The sequence below is a fragment of the Nerophis lumbriciformis genome, linkage group LG01 (genome assembly GCF_033978685.3).
Source record: "Nerophis lumbriciformis linkage group LG01, RoL_Nlum_v2.1, whole genome shotgun sequence".
NCBI lineage: Eukaryota > Metazoa > Chordata > Actinopteri > Syngnathiformes > Syngnathidae > Nerophis > Nerophis lumbriciformis.
Window position 1 is genome coordinate 66,399,556 of NC_084548.2, and position 25,377 is coordinate 66,424,932.

Here is a 25,377-nt window from a genome sequence, read left to right on the forward strand (position 1 = left end):
ATTTACACATTTTTGCAGTTTTTCTTTTTCCCCATTTTGTGAACACATCTACACATTTCTACAGTTTTTTGAATTTGTCTCACTTTGGTGAAAACATTGACACATTTTTACATGTTTTTTTATTTGTCTCACTTTGTGAAAACATCAACACATTTTTACATGTTTTTAAAATTTTTCTCACTTTGTTAAATATCTGCACATGTTTTTTCTCACTTTGAAAATATCTACACATTTTTTTTCTCACTTTGTGAAAATATTGACACATTTAAAAAATGTTTTCTCACCGTCAAAATGTCTACGCATTTTTTTTTCTGACTTTGAAAATAGCTACACATTTTTTTCTCCCTTTGTGAAAATATCGACACATTTTTTAATTTTTTTCTCACTTTTTGAAAATATGTACACTTTTACAGTTTTTTTATCACTTTGTGAAAACATCTACACATTTTTACAGTTTTTTCAATTTGTCTCACTTTGTGAAAAACATCGACACACTTTTACATGTTTTTTTTTGTCTCACTTTGTGAAAACATCGACACATTTTTACATGTTTTAAAATGTTTTCTCACTTTGTGAAATATCTACACACTTTTACATGTTTTTTTCTTACTTTGTGAACATATCTACACATCTTTACATATTTTTTCTATTTTTCTCACCTTGTGAAAACCTCTACACATTTTTTGACATTGAAAAGCAATGAAGTTGCCGTAAGGACTTGATGAAGACGGGAATGATCATCATCATCATGTCTTTTGCAAGAAAATGGAAGAACATCCCTTACAATACTTTTTGTTCTCACCTGCACTCCATCTGTTTTATAACCACCAACCTCCCTTACTCCTAACTACGTAATTATTTTTAAAAAGAATGTCTGGCTGTCATGCGCTTGAAAGGCAGACTAATGTGCGCCTGTAAGCGTTGTCCTGACTTGTCTGCAAGGGCAAAGGAAAATGTTGAAAAACACTCCTTCACGCCTTCTTGTGTTCACTGTGACTTGGAGGGCACGCATTCCTGACTTCATCTAAGTGCAGTTTTCTGGTACATAAATATTAGCCATGTTTCCATAACGTCTCACATGAGTCCAGACATCACAACTGAATGTGTCTCTTTCCATAGGGGGAACGGGGACTTCCTGGTCCACCTGGAATCCAAGGTGAAACAGGGTTTGGCCTTCCGGGACAAAAGGTGAATTTGACACAAGAGTGCACGTTGTCTTTTTAAAGACCACCAGGGGGCAATCAAGAGTCGGTACCGGTCGTCAATATTGGTACTATTGTGTGTAGGGATGTCCGATAATGGCTTTTTGCCGATTTCCGATATTCCGATATTGTCCAACTCTTTAATTACCGATACCGATATCAACCGATACCGATATATACAGTCGTGGAATTAACACATTATTATGCCTAATTTGGACAACCAGGTATGGTGAAGATAAGGTACTTTAAAAAAAAATTAATAAAATAAGATAAATTAATTTAAAACATTTTCTTGAATAAAAAAGAAAGTAAAACAATATAAAAACAATTACATAGAAACTAGTAATGAATGAAAATGAGTAAAATTAACTGTTAAAGGTTAGTACTATTAGTGGACCAGCAGCACGCACAATCATGTGTGCTTACGGACTGTATCCCTTGCAGACTGTATTGATATATATTGATATATAATGTAGGAACCACAATATTAATAACAGAAAGAAACAACCCTTTTGTGTGAATGAGTGTAAATGGGGGAGAGAGGTTTTTTGGGTTGGTGCACTAATTGTAAGTGTATCTTGTGTTTTTTATGTTGATTTAATAAAAATAAAAAAAATTAAATAAATAAATAAATATAACCGATACCGATAAAAAAAAACCTGATACCGATAATTTCCAATATTACATTTTAACGCATTTATCGGCCGATATTATCGGACATCTCTAATTGTGTGTGTTCTAGGGTTGTCCCGATACCAATATTTTGGTACCAAAATGTATTTCGATACATTTCTAAATAAAGGGGACCACAAAAAATGTCATTATTGTCTTTATTTTGAACAAAAAAATCTTAGGGTACATTAAACATATGTTTATTATTGCAATTTAGTCCTTAAATAAAATAGTGAACATACAAGACAACTTGTCTTTTAGTAGTAAGTAAGCAAACAAAGACTCCTAATTAGCCTGCTGACGTATGCAGTAACATATTGTGTCATTTATCATTATATTATTTTGTCAACATTATGAGGGACAAACTGTAAAAATGGATTATTAATCTACTTGTTCATTCACTGTTAATATCTGCTTTTTTTCTGTTTCAACGTGTTCTATCTACACTTCTGTTAAAATGTAATAATCACTTATTCTTCTCTTCTTTGATACTTTACATTAGTTTTGGATGATACCACGCATCCACTGTAATGATACCAAGTACAATAGCGTATCTAGTCGATAGTACTATGATGACATCGATATTTTTTTAGCATCACAAAATCTTTTTATGTTTCTGTCATATTATGTTTATAAACTCAGGAAATACGTCCCTGGACACATGAGGACTCTGAATATGACCAACGTATGATCCCGTAACTACTCGGTATCGGATCGCTACCTAAATGTGTGGTATCCTCCAAAACTAATGTAAAGTATCAAACATTTACTGTTAATATCTGGTTATTTTCTGTTTCAACGTGTTCTATCTACACTTCTGTTAAAATGTAATAATCACTTATTCTTCTCTTCTTTGATACTTTACATTAGTTTTGGAGGGTTTTTAAATTTTTTCTCACCTTGTGAAAATAGCTACACATTTTTAGTTTTTTACTCACTTTGTGAAAATATCTACACATTTTTTTTCTTACTTTGTGAAAATATCTACACGTTTTTTACAGTTTTTTTCCTCACTTTGTGAAAATATCTACACATTTTTTTCTCACTTTGTGAAAATATCTACACATTTTTACATTTTTTTTCTCACTTTGTGAAAATATCTACACATTTTTTTCTCACTGAGTGAAATTATCTACACATTCTTAGTTTTTTCTCACTTTGTGAAAATATCTATACATTTTTACAGTTTTTTTCTGACTTTGTGAAAATATCTAATCGTTTTTTCTTACTTTGTGAAAATATCTACACATTTTTTTCTCACTTTGTGAAAATATCTACACATTTTTAGTTTTTTTCTCACTTTGTGAAAATATCTACACATTCTTACAGTTTTTTCTCACTTTGTGAAAATATCTACACATTTTTACAGTTTTTTTCTCACTTTGTGAAAATATCTACACATGTTTTTTCTTACTTTGTGAAAATATCTACACATTTTTACAGTTTTTTTCCTCACTTTGTGAAAATATCTACACATTTTTATAGTTTTTTTTCTCACTTTGTAAAAATATCTACACATTTTACAGTTTTATTTTCCTCCTTTTGTGACAACATCTAAATGTTTTTTATGTGTTTCACTTTGTGAAAATATTTACACATTTTTACATGTTTTTTATTTTATTTTTCTCACCTTGTGAAAACATCTACACATTTTTACAGTTTTTAAATTTTTTCTCATTTTGTGAAAATCTACACATTTTTAGTTTTAAATCTTTTTCTCATTTTGTGAAAACATCTACACATTTTTACAGTTTTTTCCCTCCTTTTGTGATAACATCGACACATTTTTACATATTTTTTTTAATCTTCTTACTTTGTAAAATACCTCCACATTTTTACATGATTTTTTCTTACTTTGTGAAAATATCTACCGGATTTTTCGGACTATAAGTCGCAGTTTTTTTCGACTTATACTCAGGAGCGACTTATGTGTGAAATTATTAACACATTACCGTAAAATATATATTATTTAGTTCATTCATGTAAGAGACTGGACGTATAAGATTTCATGGGATTTAGCGATTAGGAGTGACAGATTGTTTGGTAAACGTATAGCATGTTCTATATGTTATAGTTATTTGAATGACTCTTACCATAATATGTTACGTTAACATACCAGGCACGTTCTCAGTTGGTTATTTATGCCTCATATAACGTACACTTATTCAGCCTGTTGTTCACTATTATTTATTTATTTTAAATTGCCTTTCAAATGTCTATTCTTGGTGTTGGGTTTTATCAAATACATTTCCCCCAAAAATGCGACTTATACTTCAGTGCGACTTATATATGTTTTTTTCCTTCTTTATTATGCATTTTCGGCCGGTGCGACTTATACTCCGGAGCGACTTATACTCCGAAAAATACGGTACACATTTTTACAGTTTTTAAAATTTCTCTCACTTTGTAAATGTATCTACACATTTGTACAGTTTTTACATTTTTTCTCACCTTGTGAAAATATCTACACATTTTTACAGTTTTTTTTCCACCTTCTGTGAAAACATCTACACATTAAATGTTTTTTATTTGTCTCACTTTGTGAAAACCTCTACACATTTTTACATGTTTTTTTTTATTTGTCTCACTTTGTGAAAACCTCTACACATAAGTTCATACAGTTTTTAAAATTTCTCTCACTTTGTAATTGTATCTACACATTTGTACAGTTTTTAAAATTTCTCTCACTTTGTAATTGTATCTACACATTTGTACAGTTTTTAAAATTTCTCTCACTTTGTAATTGTATCTACACATTTGTACAGTTTTTACATTTTTTCTCACCTTGTGAAAATATCTACACATTTTTACAGTTTTTTTTCCACCTTCTGTGAAAACATCTACACATTACATGTTTTTTATTTGTCTCACTTTGTGAAAACCTCTACACATTTTTACATGTTTTTTTTTTATTTGTCTCACTTTGTGAAAACCTCTACACATAAGTTTATACAGTTTTTAAAATTTCTCTCACTTTGTAATTGTATCTACACATTTGTACAGTTTTTAAAATTTCTCTCACTTTGTAATTGTATCTACACATTTGTACAGTTTGTACATTTTTTCTCACCTTGTGAAAATATCTACACATTTTTACAGTTTTTTTCCCACCTTCTGTGAAAACATCTACACATTGTTATAAATACAGGTAAAAGCCAGTAAATTAGAATATTTTGAAAAACTTGATTTATTTCAGTAATTGCATTCAAAAGGTGTAACTTGTACATTATATTTATTCATTGCACACAGACTGATGCATTCAAATGTTTATTTCATTTAATTTTGATGATTTGAAGTGGCAACAAATGAAAATCCAAAATTCCGTGTGTCACAAAATTAGAATATTACTTAAGGCTAATACAAAAAAGGGATTTTTAGAAATGTTGGCCAACTGAAAAGTATGAAAATGAAAAATATGAGCATGTACAATACTCAATACTTGGTTGGAGCTCCCTTTGCCTCAATTACTGCGTTAATGCGGCGTGGCATGGAGTCGATGAGTTTCTGGCACTGCTCAGGTGTTATGAGAGCCCAGGTTGCTCTGATAGTGGCCTTCAACTCTTCTGCGTTTTTGGGTCTGGCATTCTGCATCTTCCTTTTCACAATACCCCACAGATTTTCTATGGGGCTAAGGTCAGGGGAGTTGGCGGGCCAATTTAGAACAGAAATAGAGCAGGTCAGCAGCAGGAAGCATGAAGTGCTCTAAAACTTGCTGGTAGACTGCTGCGTTGACCCTGGATCTCAGGAAACAGAGTGGACCGACACCAGCAGATGACATGGCACCCCAAAACCATCACTGATGGTGGAAACTTTACACTAGACTTCAGGCAACGTGGATCCTGTGCCTCTCCTGTCTTCCTCCAGACTCTGGGACCTCGATTTCCAAAGGAAATGCAAAATTTGCATGGTTGGGTGATGGTTTGGGGTGCCATGTCATCTGCTGGTGTCGGTCCACTCTGTTTCCTGAGATCCAGGGTCAACGCAGCCGTCTCCCAGCAAGTTTTAGAGCACTTCATGCTTCCTGCTGCTGACCTGCTCTATGGAGATGGAGATTTCAAGTTCCAACAGGACTTGGCGCCTGCACACAGCGCAAAATCTACCCGTGCCTGGTTTACGGACCATGGTATTTCTGTTCTAAATTGGCCCGCCAACTCCCCTGACCTTAGCCCCATAGAAAATCTGTGGGGTATTGTGAAAAGGAAGATGCAGAATGCCAGACCCAAAAACGCAGAAGAGTTGAAGGCCACTATCAGAGCAACCTGGGCTCTCATAACACCTGAGCAGTGCCAGAAACTCATCGACTCCATGCCACGCCGTATTAACGCAGTAATTGAGGCAAAAGGAGCTCCAACCAAGTATTGAGTATTGTACATGCTCATATTTTTCATTTTCATACTTTTCAGTTGGCCAACATTTCTAAAAATCCCTTCTTTGTATTAGCCTTAAGTAATATTCTAATTTTGTGACACACGGAATTTTGGATTTTCATTTGTTGCCACTTCAAATCATCAAAATTAAATGAAATAAACATTTGAATGCATCAGTCTGTGTGCAATGAATAAATATAATGTACAAGTTACACCTTTTGAATGCAATTACTGAAATAAATCAAGTTTTTCAAAATATTCTAATTTACTGGCTTTTACCTGTATATACATATTTTTTTCACCTTCTGAACACATCTTTTTTTTTAACTTTCCTACTAATTGCTCATCATCAAAAAGTCTTTCAAACAAAAAATCCCAGCTGGTGAATTTGAAAAAAAAACTTTTCATGTCTCTGTTGCAACCACTTTCCTTCCCTGCTGTTTGAAGCCTTGCCAAGAAAAATGTTAGATGTGGTCTTGGTCTCATCATGTCCATACCAATTGTCAATGGACCAGAGCAGGTATTGATTGATGCACACCTGTCAGAGAACAGCAAGGTGTGCAAAAGTGGTGAAGTGGGACATGTGCCTCCCTGAGCAGACGTTTTAATGTGGTGGATTGACAAAAGTACTGCTATTTGTGTTTGTACCACACAGGGCAATGTCGGGTTCCAGGGTCAAATGGGGCTTCCGGGTCCAGTGGGTCTTGGCGAGCCTGGACCACCAGTGAGTATGAAAAATGTCTCTGACCCAAACTGCACCATGTAAACCATTTTTTCTGCAACATTTACTAGTCCTGTTCACAAAAGTTATAGTAGTATTTAAAGGGGAACTGCACTGTTTTTGTCATTTTGCCCATCTTTTACAATTATGTAAGACAGGGGTGACTATTACGCGGATGGGGGAGGGTGTGTCAGTCCACCGCCAGCCAGGCATTGAAAAAATAGACCTAAAAATGAGCCATCATCAATCTTCACCAAGAAGTCACTTTCGTCACTTGATTGACATTCACGGCACCCGAGGGTCTCGTGAGATGGCGCTGGCTGCTGCCAGGTCATTATTAAGAAAAAATGACCGACAGGAAGCCGAGAAACACTTTTTATTTCAACAGACTCTCGCGCCGTACCTGCAGTCAAAACTCTAAAGACAGACTGCACAGTTCTTGTCGTCACAATAAAAGCGCTGCTTCATCCTGCCTGTGCTAACAAAATAAGAGTCTCAGAAAGCTAGCGGAGATGTCTCGCAAATGTATTTCTTGTCAAGTGTATAAAAAGGAGTATGGAAGCTGGACAAACAAAAAGCAACCTTTAATGTGGTTTTGGACAGAAAGGAGGACTTTTTTTCTCCTCTATTTGAAAATGTGGATGTTATCATCACTACTGTCTGATTCCAATCAATGCAAGTCATCACAATCAGGTCATACACCAACTTATATTCTTGTCTTCATGAAAGAAAGGAATCTATATATGTTAAACATGCTTGTATTATCATTAAACACCTTTAACTTGTTAACAAAAACCTCTATTTCATACATAAATCAATATGAATGATGAATATGAATGAGGTAGATCTCCTCCACTTGGCCAATTGAAAAGTAGCTCGCCTGCAGAAAAAGTGTGGGCACCCCTGTTGTAAGACAAGAACACATATGGTTTTCTCTTTTTTATGCATTCTAAATCCGAAACAAATGCTAGTTAAAGTCAGCTAACAATGGAGCTAATGTGAGTCGCTCTATTTTGCCTACAAAGCACTTTTGCTGTGTTCAGTTTCAGTTTCAGTTCATTTCCCACATGCATACGATACAATGTAATGCATCAAATATTTCCAGTTGTTTCATTACGGCACGTCCGAAAAGGAGTGGGAAGAAGCAGAGCTTATTTAATCGCACCCCTTTTCATGTCATAGCAATGTTATCCCATTTCCTTGTTCTCTATAACAGAACAGTGAATACAAAAATAATATACCATAGTAAGTAAACAAATAGTAAATACATAAATAATCTTTATCTAAAAAATGTTTTTGTTAAATGTAGTAACATTCATAATAACATGTAATATTTACATGATGTAACTATATATGTAATGTAGTAACATTCATAATAACATGTAATATATACATGATGTAAGTATACATGCCAAGTAGTAACATTCATAATAACATGTCATATTTACATGTTGTAACTATATATGTAATGTAGTAACATTCATAATAACATGTAATATATACATGATGTAAGTATATATGCCATGTAGTAACATTCATAATAACATGTCATATTTACATGTTGTAACTATATATGTAATGTAGTAACATTTATAATAACATGTAATATATACATGATGTAAGTATACATGCCATGTAGTAACATTCATAATAACATGTAATATATTCATTAATTTCCCCCAGGGATTAATAAAGTACTTTCTATTCTATTCTATTCTATATACAAGATGTAAGTATATATGTAATGTAGTAACATTCATAATAACATGTAATATATACATGATGTAAGTATACATGCCAAGTAGTAACATTCATAATAACATGTAATATATACATGATGTAAGTATATATGCCATGTAGTAACATTCATAATAACATGTCATATTTACATTATGTAACTATATATGCAATGTAGTAACATTTATAATAACATATAATATATACATGATGTAAGTATATATGTAATCTAGTAACATTCATAATAACATGTAATATATACACGGTGTAATTATACATGCCATGTAGTAACATTCATAATAACATGTAATATATACATTAATTTCCCCCAGGTATCAATAAAGTACTTTCTATTCTATTCTATTCTATATACATGATGTAAGTATATATGTAATGTAGTAACATTCATGATAACATGTAATATATACATGATGTAAGTATACATGCCAAGTAGTAACATTCATAATAACATGTCATATTTACATGATGTAAGTATACATGCCATGTAGTAACATTCATAATAACATGTAATATATACATGATGTAAGAATATATGTCATGAAATAACATTCATAATAACATGTAATATATACATGATGTAAGTATACATGCCAAGTAGTAACATTCATAATAACATGTAATATATACATGATGTAAGTATATATGCCATGTAGTAACATTCATAATAACATGTCATATTTACATGATGTAAGTATACATGCCATGTAGTAACATTCATAATAACATGTAATATATACATGAATTTCCCCCAGGGATCAATAAAGTACTTTCTATTCTATTCTATTCTATTCTATTCTATATACATGATGTAAGTATATATGTAATGTAGTAACATTCATAAAAACATGTAACATATACATGATGTAAGTATACATGTCATGTAGTAACATTCATAATAACATGTACTATATACATGATGTAAGTATATATGTCATGTAGTAACATTCATAATAACATATAATATATACATGATGTAAGTATATATGTAATGTAATAACATTTATAACAACATGTAATATTTACATATTTTGCTCATTTTAGGCATACGGCGGCATATTAATTTCACAGACGCATCACAACGTTCGCTTTTCCCTTCAACAACAACAACAACACTAATCATGGCAGACTTCATGAGAGACAACAAACACTATTTTGGGACAAATGATGATCCAGAACCTTATATTTTTGAGCCTGAATACAAGGAGGATGATCTACAAATGTGTGCTAAACAGACCCAGCAATTGCTAAGTGCTAAACAGTAAATACAAATTACGAACATAAAAAACAATCACTTACTGCACAACGTCTGCTCTCACTGGGATGCCGACTGATGGGATGTTAATATAGCATCGAATCAAATCAAACTTTATTTATTTAGCACGTTTCACACACAGGCAAGTAGAAAACACATCGGGCCTGAATTACTAAGATCTAAATAGCTCAAAATAAAATAATAAAACTATGAGTAGGCGTGTTGCCTGTGATCTAACAATGCTCGCTCCTAAATATTCCGATGTCAACTGTCGACTTTATTATAAGAAAATGGAAGAGTTTGGGAACAACATTAGGGTTGAAATTTGATGGAGGAGGAATTTTGGTGTGGGGTTGTTTTTCAGGAGTTGGGCTTGGCCCCTTAGTGCCAGTGAAATTAACTTTGAATTTTGGACAATTCCATGCTCCCAACCTTGTGGGAACAGTTTGGAGCGGGCCCCTACCCCTTCCAACATGACTGTGCACCAGTACACAAAGCAAGGTCCATAAAGACATGGATGACAGAGTCTGGTGTGGAGGAACTTGACTGGCCTGCACAGAGTCCTGACCTGAACCCGATAGAACACCTTTGTGATGAATTAGAACGGAGACTGAGAGCCAGGCCTTCTCCACCAACATCAGTGTGTGACCTCACCAATGCTCTTTTGGAAGAATGGTCGAAAATCCATAAAAACACACTCCGCAACCTTGTGGACAGCCTTCCCAGAAGAGTTGAAGCAATAAAAGCTGCAAAAGGTGGGCCGACATAATATTGAACCCTATGGGTTAGGAATGGGATGGCACTTCAAGTTCATATGTGAGTCAAGGCAGGTGGCCAAATACTTTTGGCAATATAGTGTATTTCCCAAAGAAAAAAACGGACAAAAAATGGTATAGCTCGGTTGGTAGAGCGGCCGTGCCAGCAACTTGAGGGTTCCAAGTTCGATCCACGCTTCCGCCATCCTAGTCACTGCCGTTGTGTCCTTGGGCAAGACACTTTATCCACCTGCTCCCAGTGCCACCCACACTGGTTTAAATGGAACTTAGATATTGGGTTTCACTATGTAAAGCACTTTGAGTCACTAGAGAAAAAGCGCTATATAAATATAATTCACTTCACTTCACAATTAAACGCCAGCAGACACCAAAACGCATTTGTTTTATTCTGCCCCATAAATCATCCAGCAGCGTTAAAATTATAAAATGGTGTTGCTGAATAAACAAAATGTCTAATATTTTTTATTTCTAGAGCGTCCAAAACGTTGACACACGTCAGACAAAGGATTCTGTCTGTGCAGCGCGAGCACTGATCCTGCAGCCGGGTGTGGAACCGTCAGTTTATCAAAATAAAAACCCCAAAAGCAGTGAAGTTGGCACGTTGTGTAAATGGTAAATAAAAAACAGAATACAATGATTTGCTAATCCTTTTCATCTGAACCTTTTGATGATATTAAGGAATAGGGATGTCCGATAATGGCTTTTTGCCGATATCCGATATTCCGATATTGTCCAACTCTTTAATTACCGATACCGATATCAACCGATACCGATATATACAGTCGAGGAATTAACACATTATTATGCCTAATTTGGACAACCAGGTATGGTGAAGATAAGGTACTTTAAAAAAAATTAATAATAATAAAATAAGATATATAAATTAAAAACATTTTCTTGAATAAAAAAGAAAGTAAAACAATACAAAAACAGTTACATAGAAACTAGTAATTAATGAAAATGAGTAAAATTAACTGTTAAAGGTTAGTACTATTAGTGGACCAGCAGCACGCACAATCATGTGTGCTTACGGACTGTATCCCTTGCAGACTGTATTGATATATATTGATATATAATGTAGGAACCAAAATATTAATAACAGAAACAAACAACCCTTTTGTGTCAATGAGTGTAAATGGCAGAGGAAGTTTTTTTTGGGTTGGTGCAGTAATTGTAAGTGTATCTTAATTAAAAAAACCAAAATAAAAAAAATAAAAAATAAAAACGATACCAATAATAAAAAAACAATACCGATAATTTCTGATATTACATTTTAACGCATTTATCGGCCGATAATATCGGTAGATGGTGAAATCCCTAAATTATATAATGATATCCTTTACACACTGATGTCGCTTTTTGATGCAGTACCGCCTGAGGGATCCAATGTCTGTAATATCATCGCTTACGTGCAGTGATTTCTCCAGATTCTCTGAACCTTTTGATGATATTACGGACCGTAGATGGTGAAATCCCTAAATTCCTTGCAATAGCTGGTTGATAAATGTTGTTCTTAAACAACTTGCTCACGCATTTGTTGACAAAGTGGTGACCCTCGCCCCATCCTTGTTTGTGAATGACTGAGCATTTCATGGAATCTACTTTTATACCCAATCATGGCACCCACCTGTTCCCAATTAGCCCGTTCACCTGTGGGATGTTCCAAATAAGTGTTTGATGTGCATTCAGAAAAGTTGTCACAGGGGGCATTTTTACCAGTGTTACATGGCCTTCCCTTTTAACAACACTCAGTAAACCTTTGGGAACTGAGGAGACACATTTTTGAAGTGGAATTCTTTCCCATTCTTGCTTGATGTACAGCTTAAGTTGTTCAACAGTCTCCCTTCTGCTATTTTAGGCTTCTTATTGCCATTGCCCCACACATTTTCAATGGGAGACAGGTCTGGACTACAGGCAGGCCAGTCTAGTACCCGCACTCTTACTATGAAGCCACTTTGTTGTAACACGTGGCTTGGCATTGTCTTGCTGAAATAAGCAGGGGCGTCCATGATAAAGTTGCTTGGATGGCAACATATGTTGCTCCATAACCATGAGTCCATCTTAGATGAGCTCGGGCCCAGCGAAGCGTTTCTGGGTGTTGTTGATAAATGGCTTTGGCTTTGCATAGTAGAGTTTTAACTTGCACTTACAGATGTAGCAACAAACTGTCATTACTGACAGTGGTTTTCTGAAGTGTTCCTGAGCCCATGTGGTGATATCCTTTACACACTGATGTCGCTTTTTGATGCAGTACCGCCTGAGGGATCGAAGGTCAGTAATATCATCTCTTACGTGCAGAGATTTCTCCAGATTCTCTGAACCTTTTGATGATATTACGAACCGTAGATGGTGAAATCCCTAAATTCCTTGCAATAGCTGGTTGAGAAATGTTGTTCTTAAACAATTTGCTGACGCATTTGTTGACAAAGTGGTGACCCTCGCCCTCTCTTTGTTTGTGAATGACTGAGCACTTCATGGAAGCTGCTTTTATACCCAATCGTGGCACCCACCTGTTCCCAATTAGCCCGTTCACCTGTGGGATGTTCCAAATAAGTGTTTGATGAGCATTCCTCAACATTCTCAGTCTTTTTTGCCACTTGTGCCAGCTTTTTTGAAACATGTTGCAGGCATCAAATTCCAAATGAGCTAATATTTTCAAAAAATAACAAAGTTTTCCAGTGTAAACATTAAATATCTTGTCTATTCAATTGAATATAGGTTGAAAAGGATTTGCAAATCACTGTATTCTCTTTTTATTTACCATTTACACAACGTGACAACTTCACTGCTTTTGGGTTTTGTAAATAAGAATTAGATATTCATATGGTGAGATAAATAAGATTATGTAGAAAATGAATGGAATAAATATACTTGGTTAATATTCAGGTCACAGTATTGTTATCGATTTATGGATGTTTTATTGGAGGGCTTTATAGGCAGAAGAGTTAGCTGCATCGTTTGCCACCTCCTACTTGCCATATTTTACGACTCAGAATGGAAAAAAAACAAAAAAACACATGTGTTCTTGTCTTACATAAGGATTGTGAATAATAGGCCAAATAAGAAAAATGCAGTTCCCCTTTAAGGTCACAGGCGTTAACGGTAAACCATCTTCTATCCCCACCTAATCCAGACTGGGGATTTAAATCCAACCTTTCCAATGACATTTCACACGATAACATGTCATCAAGTCATTGTGCTGATGTGGGATATTGCATTCTGTTTGACTACGCTCTTTTAAATTGTTTTATTCAGGGGCCTCAAGGGCCACAGGGGGTCCAAGGAGAGCGGGGGCCTTTAGGAGAAGGCTTCCCTGGCTCAAAGGTAGGCATGCTGACATACAGGACCTACTGTTTGTTCACCAGCTCCAGCCAAGACCCAGATTCAAATAGGTTCACAGGTGATAATTATGCGGGGGCCCGTCTGTTCATTTATAGCTGGAGGGCAGAGCCGTTGATTGTGCTGACAGAAGCGAAGCATGCAAGCGAGAGGAGATGATGAGACTTCATGCCACTAAAATAGGCCGCTCATTTTCCTTAAAATACGCTTAGCAAGACCCCAGGTCAGTGCTCGTTAGATGGCGGAGTCACAGATGGCGTTCTCACTCTAAAGCAGACCTGGGCAAAATACGGCCCACGGGCCACATGCGGCCCATTAAGATATACAATCCGGCCCGCCGGACATTCTACATCATTTTTTTTTAGACCTTTAACACATACTTGCCAACCCTACCGTATTTTCCGGGAGACTCCCGAAATTCAGCGCCTCTCCCGAAAACCTCTTGGGAAAAATTTTCTCCCGAAAATCTCCCGAAATTCAGGCGGAGCTGGAAGCCACGCCCCCTCCAGCTCCATGCGGACCTGAGTGACGTGTCAACAGCCCGTATTCACGTCCGCTTTCCCACAACACACGTTATAACTGTAGAATGATCGAGGGCGAGTTCTTGGTTTGTTATGTGGGTTTTTTGTTAGCCCGTTTCATTAACGTCCTCTAAGCGCGGTAACAACACACAACAGCAGTCCTGTTTTATTCTACCGTAAAGCAGTTCGTCTGCCGTAAACAGCAACGTTGTTGTAATATATTGAGTTGGAGGCAATAACCAGGCGAGGTGATGAAGTACGTCTCTTTACTGTAGACTTCAGAACAGACTCAACACACTTGACGTCAGGTGCGCAACACCACGTAAATCGTTGGCCAACCAAAAAGTAACCCCAGTACGCTATAGCCAACATTCACCAGGAGATGGCAACAGACAAACATAGATCACTCTATTACATTCCTCCCCTTTTAGAAATGGAGAAGTTCCTCAAAATAAATAAACAACCCAACAAAAAAATGCAGCAGCTCCAATTAAAAAACTGTACTTAAGCCACATTCTTCTTTTTTTTTTAGTACTGAACTATTAACCCTCATTTGTAAACAATAACATGCTTATTATACAAACAGTATTTGTACACTTTTAACACAGATTTTTATACTGTCTTCAGAGATTCAGTTTTTTTGGTGATACTCGAAACCTTTCTGGGTACCTGCGAAAGGGTGCTCAGCATGGTTAGAAAAATAGTGACAGAGAATAGAACAAGGATGGACAATCCAACCCTTAACTCAACAATGAGTGTTATGAGTGTGTGTATATGTGTAAATAAATCAACACTGAAATTCAAGTATATATATATATATATATATATATATATATATATATATATATATATATATATATATATATATATATATATATATATATATATATATAATAAAATAATTATATATATAGCTAGAATTCACTGAAAGTCAAGTATTTCTTATATATATATATTGTTATGTTCGGCGGGGAAGGAGACGACACAGCAACAGGAATAAAACTCAACAGTTTTATTTGAGCTTGATTATGCGGTGGAGTGTGTATGCTACTGTGTTTGTTTGCAGGACTAAGTGAAATGTTACAATGAATATTTACCAGTGGTTGTTGTGAGTGCGTGTTGAGTGAGAATGCGACCAGTTCAGTAGGGCGAGGCAGATAGGAGAATCCGTGATACAAGCGGGGGTCCGTGGGGCTGAGAGGGGCGTCAAGAGGTCCGAGTCCAAAGTGGGGGTCGAGGATCGAGGGAGGCAGTCAGAATCCAGAGGGGCACACAGCTCACCTCCCAAGGCGACAGAGGGAATTCTGGGGAAAACAAGAGGAGCGTCAAGGACAAATGAGCACAAGGTCAAAAGGTCACTTGGAGCGAGCAAACAATGGTGAAGAGCCAGAGTTGAAAGCTTACTACAAGCAGAGACTACGTTCCAGCGTTGGTTCTCTGGACACGCTGGCTTTTATGGGGAGTGGTGTCATCAGCAGCAGGTGTGTCGATTGATGATTGCGCGCAGCTGTGCTGGCGCTTGGCAGCAGAAGCAGAGTGTGTATGGGCGTGTCCTGCGGCGCGTGCTGACGAAGGAGCAGCTGACTATGCACGTGCCGTAACATATATATATATATATATATATATATGAAATACTTGACTTGGTGAATTCTAGCTGTAAATATACTCCTCCCCTCTTAGCCACGCCCCCAACCACGCCCCCCACCTCCCGAAATCGGAGGTCTCAAGGTTGGCAAGTATGCTTTAACATCAAAACTGACGCCGCCATTATGATGTGCAGTGCTGTTTTTAAATGACCGTAAGTCTTGAACTATAGAAAGTACAAACCCCGTTTCTATATGAGTTGGGAAATTGTGTTAGATGTATATACAAACGGAATACAATGATTTGCAAATCATTGTATTCCGTTTATATTTACATAAAATATTTAATAAAATATGTTCTTATATTGTTAATATTCAGGGTTTTATTGTTCATAGATAATATTGTAAATCCCACTTTCTTTATTTTCGTGTACATTTTGGGTGTCCAGTTCAGTAAAAAAAATTAAAATTAAATTCCGTTTTTTTGAGGTGGTCTGTTTTTAGAACTCTATCGGACATTGTGACTTTTGGTATTAGTGTTCCTGAAAAAAGGGACCCAAACACACATACTGTACAGCAGATTTTTGCAGTATATATAATTTATACACACATACACATTGGTCCCCAGACACATTTTTTTCTCTCAATGTGGCCCCCAAGTCAAAATATTTTCCCAGCTCTGCTCTAAAGAAGTCAGCATGTGACGTGTCTGGACAATATGCAAAAGCAGATTTTTTACGTGAGTATATATCATATTGTAGGTGTTTCTTACACTTTGCATTCATATTTTGCTGTTTGGTACATTTTTGTTGTGTTTTGCTTGGTCTGAGAAGTAAAAGATGTTCTTATGTTGTTAATATTCAGTGTTTTATTGTTCATAGATAATATTGTAAATCCCACTTTCTTTATTTTCATGTACATTTTTGGTGTTCCATTCAGTAAAAAACTGTAAAATTCCATTCCGTTTTTTTTTAGGTGGTCTGTTTTTAGAACTCTTTTGGACATTGTGACTATTGGTATTAGTGTTCCTGAAAAAAAAGGTGCCTAAACACACATACTGTACAGCAGATTTTTGTAGTATATATAATTTATACACACATACACATTGACCCCCCAGACACATTTTTTTCTCTCAATGTGGCCCCCGAGTCAAAATATTTGCCCAGCTCTGCTCTAAAGCACGTGACGTGTCTGGGCAAGCTGCTGATTGACAGCAGTGCTGAGGAAGAATTATCGTCCCGTCCCCCCCCTACCATTAGAGCCTCAGGTGAGAGCGTCTTATTTAGCACGCCAAGTATCAACGTCTCAGAAACGGCACCGATTCTCTCCGGACAAGCTTCGACTGTCTCTTCGCCCTTTTTTTGTCCACCCGTTGAGTAACTTCTTTGTCATTATTCACAGGGGGAGCGAGGCCTGGAGGGGCCCCGGGGCCCCAGAGGACTGGCGGGTATTGGAATGAAAGGAGACAAGGTACAATAAAGAGGAGAGGAGGCCATAAATAAGCCTTCACAAAGGCATGGAGATAAAGTTGTTGTGGGAATATCCATGTGGAGAACACGCCGGGGATGAATGCAGCTTCACTGTTTTGGAGCTGATGAATGTGGGAAAGTTACCATTAATGCCAAACCTAATTTATGGATTTTTTTTTCAGCTTTCCAATGACAATATTTACAACTCAAACATTTGATATCGGATTTCTTCTAATGTGCTCAAAAAAAACAAATTTCAATATTGGTTCGATATCAGCAACAAAATATATGTATCAGCCTATATCAGATGTGTCAAAGTGGTTTTCACTGAGGGCCACATCGCAGTTATGTTTGGCCCCAGAGGGCCGCGTCTAACAGTGAGTACTATTATTACACCATTTTTTAAATGCATTTTATTAGATTTTTAAAAAACTAAAATGTAAAAAAAAATATGGTAAGTTGCAATAATTTCACCTCAAAATGGAGTGTATATTACTGTAAATGGAAAAAAAGTACTGCTGTTTTTATGGTAAAACATTTTTTAACTGTAAAATTTACATTTCTTTTTTTTTTACTGCAAATAAAAAAAATGCAATTTTACAGTAACATTTTGGCACCTGAGCTTTTTTTATTTTATTTTTTTTACTGCAAATCAACAACTGCAGATTTTTCGGTGTATTACTGTAAATGCCAAAACGGCACCACAGTTTATTACAATAAAAAAAGTACTGCTTTATTCATTTAGGGAAAAATGCTGTAAAGATTTCACAATTTGACTATGAAATCTATTGCTACTTTTACATTGCACAATTTGATGGATAACTTGCTTTGAAATCATTATTATTAGTATTTATTTATATTTAAAAAATGCTTTGATAATGTTTTTCCATAATTAGACAATATTTAAGTGAACATAATTTGCAATTACATGGAGTACATTTTTTTCCCCTCCCAAAATAGCAACAAAGAATACATTTAGTAAGAAAAGTTACAGTACTTTATTGATACATATTATTTCCAGGCTTTCCAGGGCCAAATAAAATGAAGTGGCGGGCCACATCTGGCCCCCGGGCCTTGAGTTTGACACCTGTGGCCTATTTGCTGCATATAAAATGTCCAATATATGAGTCAAGTCATTTGTAAAAAGTTAAACATTGTAGGCTACAGGCTACTAGGAGTTAGCAGCTACACAACAGCTAAGCACACAAAAGCGCACAAGCTAGGCATTACGAACTTTGGTACTTTTTTTTTGGCACCGACCAAATCCCGGCGGTCCTACCTCGGGGCACCGATTCCCGTAAAACTACAGGAAACGGTGCCAAGTTTCGGCACTTGCCGATCACTCCAGCAGCACTGAGAGCGGACTCAGCCAAATCACCTCTCGGTCATGTTGCAATTTTCAATGGCAACAAAGAAATTGACTCAAAAGTAAGGGCTGACTTTTCCAAAAAAAATGTACGCTAATGTGATGCTAATGTACGTTGGCTTTGATATTGACATGCTACTTGTTAGCATTAGCGATCTTACATGGCAATTTCAACACCTCCAAATTTTTTCATGAAAACTACAACTGGGATCAATCAATCAAACCTTATTTATAAAGCACTTTTCATACATAAAATAAATGCAACACAAAGTACGTAATAGTCAGAACCATAAGTAGCAATAAAGGATAACATTATATATATATATATATATATATATATATATATATATATATATATATATGTATGTATGTATGTATGTATGCATATATATATGTATGTATGTATGTATGTATGTATGTATGCATATATATATGTATGTATGTATGTATGTATGTATGTATGCATATATATATGTATATGTATGTATGTATGTATGTATGTATGTATGTATGCATGTATATATGCATGTATGCATGTATGTATGTATGTATGTTTATAACATATGAAGATAAAAAAATAGTAAATAGAACTAAATAAAATCTTGCATAACTAATAAGTCAATTAGCTGGTGTGTAATAAGTACAATACTTACAGTATTAACACTTTGTAGTTGCGCAACAGAAGACTAGATTTGGCAAAGACTGAACTGAATAGCCAACTGTAATGTTACAAATAAACAACTGGACAGCAGTTGTCATAATCAGCTCATATTTAAATGTTGCAATATCAATCGGTCAATCAAACTTTATTTATATAGCCCTTAATCACAAGTGTCTCAAACGGCTGCACAATCCACAACGAACAAAAAATTAAATGAATATTTATTAACACACAATAGTACTGAAAATGTGTACTTTTAAGTACCGGTACTGATTCCCGGCACCTGGGACTCGGTATCGGTTCAAATGTGAACGGTACTAGGCATACCTAATAAGTGTCCTTAATTGAACTAATTATAGTTGCAAATTACTTACAAAGCAGAAGCGTATTAAAAAGTATCAAGTAACAAACGTGTCCGCATCATGAGCTTAACTTAAGGATTTGTTATGGCCACTAGGTGTCGCTGAAAAAAAAAAAATCAATGACCACTTGTTCCTAATGTAATGGAGTAAAAGTAGGGTTTCTTCTGACATGCACATGCCGGTGTCATTACAGGGCGAGTTGGGCCCTTCGGGTCCTGCGGGGCTCCTCGGCCCGCCAGGTGCGGGCATCCAGGGCGAGAAGGCAAGGATAAAACACCATGCCACTTTTACCCACAAGGTATTATGAATGAAAATAATAACTGCCACTATTCCAGGGCGTCGCAGGTCCCAGGGGGCCACCGGGGATAAGGGGCCCGCCAGGAGAAGGCCTACCTGGACCCAAGGTTTGTACAACAAAATAGTGCTGACAACTAAAGATGTGTAGATACCCATCATCCATGAGTGAGATTGAATATATTAACTATACATTTTAAATGTATTTATGGTGAGTGCTATTAAAAGTTTAAAATTATCAACACAATAATTAAACTAGCTTCTTATTCTTATTATTATATTTATTATATAATAAATCTTATTATTATACAATTTTTGTGAAAAAAATCACAGTCATAGTACCCAATATCTTTTTTACTAACGACCACCTCAGAAAACATTTGGATCTCCAAGTACTGCCATAATGACCAATATTAAGCGATAGTAGCGTAGTAGGTCTAAGTATTCATTAAAACAAGGCAGGTTTTGTTTCCCTAACAAGTATATTTAACAGAGGTGTCAAAAGAAATACATTTTTGAATCACAATTCTTATTAGTAACCCGGGTTGTACGGTATACCGGTCGGTACTAGTATAGTATCGCGGTACTAATGAATCAAAAACGGTACTATAATCTGTTTGAAAAGTACCGGTTCGCCATATTTATTTTTTTAATGGGCATGGCGGCACGTCGTCACGTCGTGACATTGAAGGTTTTACGAGCAGACGAGCATGTTCGACAATACACACGAAGTACTTACAAGCAGACACACTGTGTAGACAGAAAAGAGAGAATGGACGCATTTTGGTGTAAAAAGTAAAGATAAAGGTGAAGTTATAACACTGAAACGCCCTCAAGAAGAGGTGCTAGCTAGCTAGCAAAAAAGTAAGTTTCTTACAAGTAGCATTATCACTGGAGGACGAGGAATAGCTAAACATGCTTCACTACACACCATAGCTCACCGGCGTCACAATGTAAACAAACGCCATGGGTGGATCTACACCTGACATCCACTGTAATGATACCAAGTACAAGAATGTATCTAGTTGATACTACTATGATTACATTGATATTTTTTTATCGTCACAAAATCTATTTTCCTTTTTAAAAAAATAAATCATATTATGTTTATAAACTCAGGAAATACGTCCCTGGACAAATGAGGACTTTGAATACGACCAATGTATGATCCTGTGACTACTTGGTATCGGATCAATACCTAAATGTGTGGTATCATCCAAAACTAATGTAAAGTATCCAAACAACAGAAGAATAAGTGATAATTACATTTTAACAGAAGTGTAGATAGAACATGTTAAAACAGAAAATAATCAGATATGAACAAGTGGATTAATAATAAATGTTTACAGTTTGTCCCTCATAATGTTGACAAAATAATAGAATGATAAATGACACAACATGTTACTGCATAAGTCAGCAGACTAATTCGGAGTCTTTGTTTGGTTACTTACTACTAAGTTGTCTAGTATGTTCACTATTTTATTTAAGGACTAAATTGCTATAATAAACATATGTTTTATGAACCCTAAGATTTTTTGTTCAAATAAAGCCAATAATGCCATTTTTTGTGGTCCCCTTTATTTGGAAATGTATCGCACATCTGGGAAGCTCCAAAATCTAGTGTATTCTTGTCACCCTGATACTCAACCCTTGGCCAAAGTACTTTGACTTGTTATGTTTTCTTGCCTCACTCAGGGAGACCAGGGGCTCCCAGGTGAGGTCGGCGCTCCAGGACTGACAGGAAGGGGAGAACCTGGAGATAAGGTGTGTGTCAAAGCCCTGTGATGATGAAACGTCAATTAGTCTGGAGATGAACACAAATATTCATTGTGTCTTCAGGGGGAGTCAGGATCACCCGGATTCTCGGGGTTTCCAGGTGTGCCAGGGGAGGATGGAGCACCCGGACAAAAGGTGGTCTGTCGCTTGTTTTATTCATATTCAGGGAACTAAAATGCATGATGACTAGTTTTGGCAGGATGGACAGCAGCTAAAACGCAGTGGTGTGCCATCAGGGCCAGCAAGGCCTTCTATGCTGGCCTAACATAACCAGAAATCATGATCATAATTAAAGATGAAAGTCATTTTTAATTTACTTTCCCTAAATATAAAAAAATATTCATATTCTCTTCGTGCTATATTATGCTCCTTCCAGCGCTGTTGTTTTTCAGTTACCGTATTTTTCGGAGTATAAGTCGCACCAGAGTATAAGTCGCACCTGCCGAAAATGCATAATAAAAAAGGAAAAAAACATATATAAGTCGCACTAGAGCCCGGCCAAACTATGAAAAAAACTGCGACTTACAGTCCGAAAAATACGGTATATATTTTTTATCCAATCAGAATTCCGCTAGCTTATGTTGCCATGCTGTACCAAATCTGCCCGAGGCCTTCAGAATCAACAATGTATGTGCACTGTAAGTGAACGGACACAAACATTTGACAGACAGTTGCGATAGCCAATCAGATCACGAGTTGTTGTCAGTAAGACCTTCTCGCTGGCCTAAAGCAGATATACACTACATTGCCAAAAGTATTTGGCCACCTGCCTTGACTCACATATGAACTTGAAGTGCCATCCCATTCCTAACCCATAGGGTTCAATATGATGTCGGTCCACCTTTTGCAGCTTTAACTCTTCTGGGAAGGCTGTCCACAAGGTTGCGGAGTGTCTTTATAGGAATTTTCCACCATTCTTCCAAAAGCGCATTGGTGAGGTCACACACTGAAGGCCTGGCTCTCAGTCTGCGTTCTAATTCATCCCAAAGGTGTTCTATCGGGTTCAGGTCAGGACTCTGTGCAGGCCAGTCAAGTTCATCCACACCAGACTCTGTCATCCATGTCTTTATGGACCTTGCTTTGTGCACTGGTGCACAGTCATGTTGGAAGAGGAAGGGGCCCGCTCCAAACTGTTCCCACAAGTTTGGGAGCGTGGAATTGTCCACAATGCTTTGGTATCCTGGAGCATTCAAAGTTCCTTTCACTGGAACTAAGAAGCCAAGCCCAACTCCTGAAAAACAACCCCACACCATAGTTCCTCCTCCACCAAATTTCACACTCGGCACAATGCAGTCCGAAATGTAGCGTTCTCCTGGCAACCTCCAAACCCAGACTGGTCCATCAGATTGCCAGATGGAAAAGCGTGATTCATCACTCCAGAGAAAGCATCTCCACTGTTTTAGAGTCCAGTGGCGACATGCTTTACACCACTGCATCCCACGCTTTGCATTGGACTTGGTGATGTATGGCTTAGACACAGCTGATCGGCCATGGAAACCCATTCCATGAAGCTCTCTGCGTACTGTACGTGGGCTAATTTGAAGGTGACATGAAGTTTAGAGCTCTGTAGCAACTGACTTCGCTTCAGCATCCGCTGACCCCTCTCTGTCAGTTTACGTGGCCTACCACTTGGTGGCTGAGTTGCTGTTGTTCCCAAACTCTTCTATTTCTTATAATAAAGCCCACAGTTGACTTTGGAATATTTAGGAGCGAGGACATTTCACGACTGGATTTGTTGCACATGTGACATCCTATGACAGTTCCACGCTGGAAATGACTGAGAGCGTCCCATTCTTTCACAAATGTTTGTAGAAATAGTCTCCATGCCTAAGTGCTTGATTTTATACACTTGTGGCCGGGCCAAGTGATTAGGACACCTGATTCTCATCATTTGGATGGGTGGACAAATACTTTTGGTAATATAGTGTAGATCAGTGTTTTTCAACCTTTTTTGAGCCAAGGCACATTTTTTGCGTTGACAAAATCCGGAGGCACACCACCGGAAGAAATCATAAACTCAGTTGACAGTTAAAAGTCATTGTCGCAATTGTTGGATATGACTTTAAACCATAACCAAGCATGCATCACTATAGCTCTTGTCTCAAAGTAGGTGTACTGTCACGACCTGTCACATCATGCCATGACTTATTTTGAGTTTTTTTTTGCTGTTTTCCTGTGTGTAGTGTTTTAGTTCTTGTCTTGCGCTCCTATTTTGGTGGCTTTTTCTCTTTTTTTGGTATTTTTCTGTAGCAGTTTCATGTATTTTATTTCCCGCATCTACTTTGTTTTAGCAATCCAGAATATTTCAGTTGTTTTTATCCTTCTTTGTGGGGACATTGTTGATTGTCATGTCATGTTCGGATGTACATTGTGGACGCCGTCTTTGCTCCACAGTAAGTTCACAGCATTCTGTTTTTACTTTGTAGCCAGTTCAGTTTTAGTTTCGTTCTGCATAGCCTTCCCTAAGCTTCAATGCCTTTTCTTCAGGGCACTCGCCTTTTGTTTATTTTTGGTTTTAAGCATAAGACACATTTTTATCTGCATTTACAAAGCAATTAGCTACCGGCTGCCACCTACTGATATGGAAGAGTATTACACGGTTACTCTGCCAAGCTCTAGACAGCATCGACACTCAACAACAACACATAATTTGCAGACTATAATTACTGGTTTGCAAAAAATGTTTTTAACCCAAATATGTGAAATTAGATAATCTCCCACGGCACACCAGACTGTATCTCACGGCACACTAGTGTGCCGCGGCACAGTGGTTGAAAAACACTGGTGTAGATGATCTATATCTGCTGTGCAGATTTACTTTAGAAAAGAAGTGTCGGATATTTCTCTTGTTGCCTTATTTGTATTTGACTTTATTAAATGTTTGGGTAGAATTTTATTGAAAAAAACCAGTTTTCTTTCGAGTAATATAGAAATGTATTGCAGCTGGTGTATCTATTTTATGGAGGAATGTAGTTCATCATAGAACTGGCACCAAAAGCTCTTAAAAAGTATTGATTTTGATTTGAAAATCGATTATGAATCGAATAGTGACCCCCAAGGTCAAAAAGTCCCAACCCTAATATTCATATGTACAAACCCCGTTTCCATATGAGTTGGGAAATTGTGTTGGATGTAAATATAAACGTAATACAATGATTTGCAAATTCTTTTCAATCCATAGTCAATTGAATGCACTACAAAGACAAGATATTTGATGTTCAAACTCATAACATTTTTTTTTTTGCAAATAACAATTAA

The 25,377-nt window shown here is 36.5% G+C and overlaps 1 protein-coding gene across 1 annotated transcript in view; it reads left to right on the top strand.

The window, feature by feature from the left end:
* LOC133571982 (uncharacterized) overlaps positions 1 to 25,377 on the top strand; it is a 118,420-nt gene that overhangs the window by 43,940 nt on the left and 49,103 nt on the right. Inside the window, exons 12-19 of the mRNA XM_061924563.2 lie at positions 1,120 to 1,188; positions 6,897 to 6,965; positions 14,004 to 14,072; positions 17,593 to 17,661; positions 20,243 to 20,311; positions 20,385 to 20,453; positions 22,039 to 22,107; positions 22,183 to 22,254. Of these exons, the coding sequence (XP_061780547.2) occupies positions 1,120 to 1,188; positions 6,897 to 6,965; positions 14,004 to 14,072; positions 17,593 to 17,661; positions 20,243 to 20,311; positions 20,385 to 20,453; positions 22,039 to 22,107; positions 22,183 to 22,254 (555 nt within the window). The remainder of the gene's footprint in view (positions 1 to 1,119; positions 1,189 to 6,896; positions 6,966 to 14,003; positions 14,073 to 17,592; positions 17,662 to 20,242; positions 20,312 to 20,384; positions 20,454 to 22,038; positions 22,108 to 22,182; positions 22,255 to 25,377) is intronic.